Source organism: Gracilinanus agilis, unplaced genomic scaffold, assembly GCF_016433145.1.
Source record: "Gracilinanus agilis isolate LMUSP501 unplaced genomic scaffold, AgileGrace unplaced_scaffold49396, whole genome shotgun sequence".
NCBI classification, from domain to species: domain Eukaryota; kingdom Metazoa; phylum Chordata; class Mammalia; order Didelphimorphia; family Didelphidae; genus Gracilinanus; species Gracilinanus agilis.
Window position 1 is genome coordinate 1,001 of NW_025384017.1, and position 4,875 is coordinate 5,875.

Genomic DNA, 4,875 nt, shown 5'->3' on the forward strand with positions numbered 1-4,875 from the left:
TGATACTATCAATTCTAAAACAGAAGGGTTTAAAGGAGGGGGGAGCAGTAGGATTGCCAGAGAAATAAAGAGAGAAGTAAAGACACTCACTGGAGGGAAACAAAGGACACGCAAAGGCAAGAGATAGGGAGAGAAAGATGTGAGACAGACAGAAAGACGTGGAAATCTAAAGAGACTGACAACAGGAACTGGAACAAGCCAGGCAGGGATTGCTGAAGTTGGCAGAGGCAGAGGGGTAGAGTCCAAAACACCCTCGCCCAGGAGCCAGGAAAGTTCTTCTGAACTTTGCCCTCACTCTGTGCGGCCTTGAGTGAGAAGGTAAAAGAGAGGTGGAGAATGAGAGACAGAGATGCAGAGACACAGAGACAGAGAGGCAATATATGGTCAAGATAAACCATGTTGAAAGACTTGGGAATTCTGGTCAGTGCAAAGACTGACCACGGCTCTCTAGCACTAGTGATGAAACCTGCTCCCCTCACCCCAAAGAGAGGTGGAGGACTCAGGGAGCCAAATAAGACAAATATTGTTTGGGAGCCGGGCCAGTGTGGAGATGGATGTGTTTTGCAGCAGAGCTTGTTTTTCTGTAGTCCTTACAAATCTCTGGGTTTCGAGTGGGGGAGTGAGAAGGCAGATATCTGCTGATTGAAAAAAAAAAATAAGCCCAATTTAAAACAAATCCAAGAGATAGATGAGGAGATGAGGGAGCCTCTAACCCTGGGACCAGAGCCCAAGAGATCAGGGCCGGGGCTCCGAAGCTCTGCTTTATACCAGGAGGCTGGCCAAGAAGAAGCCTTATTAAGCAGGGCTGGGCTGCTCCTGACACACACGTGTGGGCTCAGGTCTTGCAATGTTGCTACTGTTCTTGCTCTGCCTCCTTCTCCTCGCTCTGGTCCTTCAGGGCAGGGGCTTAAAGGGCTCCAAGGGCCAGCTGCCCCCTGGCCCCATGCCCCTACCACTGCTTGGGAACCTGCTACAGCTTGGCCCTTCTGGTTTGGACAAACGGCTCATGGAGGTAGGAGAGGGCACCAGGGGGATGAGCCGGGTTGTGGGGGCTCCCAGGTTACCCAGGTAGGTAGAACAGAGGCAACCCCTGAGAGCCACAGAAAGAGAAGGAGAAGAGATATTTAGGGAGTCCTTGAAGTTGGGGCTGGGAGACCTGGATCCAAATGGGCACAGAAACTGGGAACTTAAGACATGGTGGTCCTTAGGGAATAGGGCTGGAGGTAGCCGTGGTGATGCAGGGTCTCTGAGCCAAGTTTGAGGGGAAGCTGGAAGACCCAGACTCTACTATCTCAGGACATGGGTTGATTCCTAGAAGTCACACCAGTGGGAAGAGTCAAAGACAAAGCTGGGAGCTTGGGACACTCAAAGGTTGGGATGCCTTGGCCCTGGGGGTCTGAAGTTTGAGGTAGAGGGCCCAGGATGAGGGCTAGGGTCCCCAGTACTTTGGTATCAGGGGTCAGTAGGCTCCTAGACATGCTCTAGGGACTGGGTATAGGGAGAGAAGCCAAGGACTTCCAGGCTGTAGGCTGGGAGCCTAATCCAAGTCCTCCTCCTATCTGCAGCTGAGCTGGCGCTTTGGATCTGTGTTCACGGTACACTTAGGCCCACAGCCATTCGTGGTGCTGAGTGGAGCTAATGCACTCAGGGAAGCTCTGCTTCTCCAAGCAGATACCTTCGCTGGTCGCGGTGGCATGGCCTCCTTTGATCGCTGCACCCTTGGCAAAGGTGAGGGGAGATGGGGCCAGAGTGTCTCCTCATGCTCAGGCTCTGGCCCCTTGTCGTCAGCTCTCCCCATATCTCTCTGCCCCTAGCCCATCTGCCATCTCTCCCCATTCTCCTTAGGCTCTAGTCCACCCTTCTCTGTCCCACTCTGTGCATCTGTTTCCCGGTCAGAGACTGCTCTCCCAAGTCTCTGCCCTCCGTGTCTCTGTCCCCTTTAGGACTCTTCTCCCCACTCTGGCTCCATCTCTGTTTTCCATGTGTAGGTCTCCATGTACCATCTCTGCCCTGCCCTATTTGTCCCTTCCTGGCTCCTTCCCCATCATCACACTGTCCCCTCCGGCTCTCTGTCTCCCATATTGGATTCTCTCTGCCCGGTCTTGTGCCTGCCCTCCTATCTCTTTGTCTGTCTTTGTGTCCTATCCGGCCCCCTAGATCACTCTCTGACCTCAGTGTCTCTGACTGCTGTCTCTTTTATCTCTTTTCCCTCTCCCTCCTGTGCAGGAATCGTATTCTCCAATGGCCACCTTTGGCATACACTCCGAACCTTCACCGTGGGAGCACTGAAAAAGCTGGGGCTGGGGACCCGCAGCATTGAGGAGCGCATCCGAGAGGAGGCAGCTGCCCTCGTTCAGGAACTCAGTCTCACCAAAGGTTCAGAACTAAGACCTCAGGAACAGAGACAGAAAGGGGGAAACAAAGGGAGAGTTGGGGATGGAGACAGGAACACAGAGAGACTTTGGGCTGGGCAGAAACACAGAGGCACCTAAGGAAAGAGGCAGCGGGTGCACACCAAAGCCCAGGGGTTATACAAATCCACCGAGGACAGAGATATGAAGAAATGGGAACCGAGGCATAGGAATATGAGAAAAAGAGAGCCAAGAAGAAGTCAAGAGTCAGCAGCTTTGGTATTGAGAGAGCAAATAGTGGGGGGGGGGAGCCTGAAATAGGTCCAACCCCCACTCTCATTGCTCCCCGCAGAAGTCCCATTTAACCCTCTCCATCATATTCGCAACGCCGTGGCCAACGTCATCTGCTCCGTAGTGTTTGGGGAACGATATGCTTATGAGGACCCAGACTTCCGCACCCTATTGGACTTGCTGAATGACAACTTCCAGATCTTGAGTTCCCAGTGGGGCCAGGTAAGCTACAGCTAGATCTCAGCCCTCCGCTATTCCCAGTTCAGACTCTTGAAAGAGGACCCTCCGAAAATCCACACATGGAGGCCCAAGTAGTTAGAGGAAGGGGAGTGAGAAGGAGGCAGAGGGAGAGGGCACAGGGAAACAATCCAAGGATCGAGACCTCTGGAGATCCTTTTGAAAAAGAAAGAGAACCCCTTAAAAGGTGGCAAGGGAGACAGAGATCTCCTCTGAGAATTCAAGAGAATGCCCAAAGTCATGTAAGTATCTGATGTGAGATTCAAACCCAGGTCTTCCTGACTCTATCCATTATGCAATAAAGTCCTTGAAATGACTTGGTCGTACAGTGCAGGAAGGACTGGAGGAGGGCCCCCATGGAAGCTGGTGCAATAATCCCCAAACACATATGCATCACACACACACACACACACACACACACACACACACACACACACACACCTCATTCTCTGCTTCCCTATCCCCTTGCTCAGATGTACAACATTTTCCCATCCCTCCTGGACTGGATCCCTGGTCCCCACCACCGCATCTTCAGTAACTTTAAAAAGCTACAGGCATTCATTTCAGAGGAGATCAAGAAACACAAGAAGTCAAGACAGCCTGAAGAGCCCCGAAACTTCATTGACTTCTTCCTGGACCAAATGGAGAAGGTTCGGTCCCTTCCCCATCTTCCCAACCCTCGCCCCTAAATACTCAACCAGATCCTCCACCAAATAACCACTCTTCCCACAAGCTATGGTCCACTATCCCGTCATAGGAGAAGCAGGACCCCAGGACCCACTTCTACATGGAGACCCTGGTGATGACAACCCATAACCTATTCTTTGGTGGCACCGAGACCACAAGCACCACCATCCATTACGGACTCCTGATCTTACTCAAATACCCCCATGTAACAGGTATGTGACCTCGGACAGATCACTTCCTATTGCTGGGCCTCGGTTTGACCATTTGAAAAAGAGGGAGATTGGTCTGGATGATCCGTAGAGGTCCTTCCAGATCTCAGTGTTATAATCCAGAAGAGTACAAGACTAGGGAAAAGAGCATTTTTCTCCTCCTCCTTCCGCATTTCTCAGAGAGCATCCAGAAAGAGAAAGTCATATTTACAGGGCAAGAGAGATCCCATGCCAAAGCCTGGGATCAATGATCCTACACCACTGCAGGCACTTAAACTTCAGGGGTGTATATAGCCCAGAGACACCCCATCACCCACAGAGACTCCCCCAGACAAAGTTGCCTAAGGATCAAGGTATCTTATGTACCTGTATCCATTCAAAACCATAGTTCATGAGCCCCCATCAATATGTTTACTTTTACTAGATGGACAGAAGACATAATCACTTCATACCAGGGACATTTAACTAAATAATAGGTTAAAAAGTAGCCATAAAACATTTTCTTCTTATACTTGGCACATCAACCTGAAAAGATATTATCAGGAGAAAAAGTGAATATATTTGGGGAATATGTATAGCTGGGAAAGAGTTAACTAGATCACCCATGTGGTGGATCAATTTAGCAATTATAAAAATTCTTACCTTCTGTCTTAGCAATAATTCCAAGGCAGAAGAAGGGAAAGGCCAGGCGGGGGGGGGGGGGGGGAAGTGACTTGCCCAGGGTCACATAGCTAGGAAGTGTTTGAGGCCAGATTTGAAGCCAGGACCTACCATCTCCAGGGTTGCCTCTCTAACCACTTGGTAACCCAGCTGCCCCCTTGACTTCTGATAATAGCATGCTTCTCCTACTAGAACTATCCCAGACTGGGGGCTTAGGCTATGCAGTCTCTGCCAGGCATGTAGTCTTGATTGGGTTCTTAACTGCTCCTAAGTGTTGCTCCCTGATGCCTTTGAGGGAATGTTACTCAGCACTGCATCTCATGATACAGTGAATAGAGCATTAGGCCTGGAGTCAAGAAAATCTGAGTTCAAATCTGGCCTCAGACAAGGGGACGAAAGGAAGGAAGAGAGGAAGGAAGGAAGGAAGGAAGGAAGGAAGG

The 4,875-nt window shown here is 50.6% G+C and overlaps 1 protein-coding gene across 1 annotated transcript; it reads left to right on the top strand.

Annotated features, from left to right (window-relative positions):
- Positions 1–374: 374 nt before the first annotated feature.
- Positions 375–3,778, top strand: LOC123255616 (cytochrome P450 2F2-like; the record flags this gene model as incomplete). Its single annotated transcript, XM_044684374.1, has 6 exons — positions 375–1,012; positions 1,566–1,728; positions 2,227–2,376; positions 2,704–2,864; positions 3,353–3,529; positions 3,637–3,778. Coding segments are annotated over exons 1-6 (958 nt in total), but the record flags the coding sequence as incomplete, so codon positions are not given.
- Positions 3,779–4,875: the final 1,097 nt, after the last annotated feature.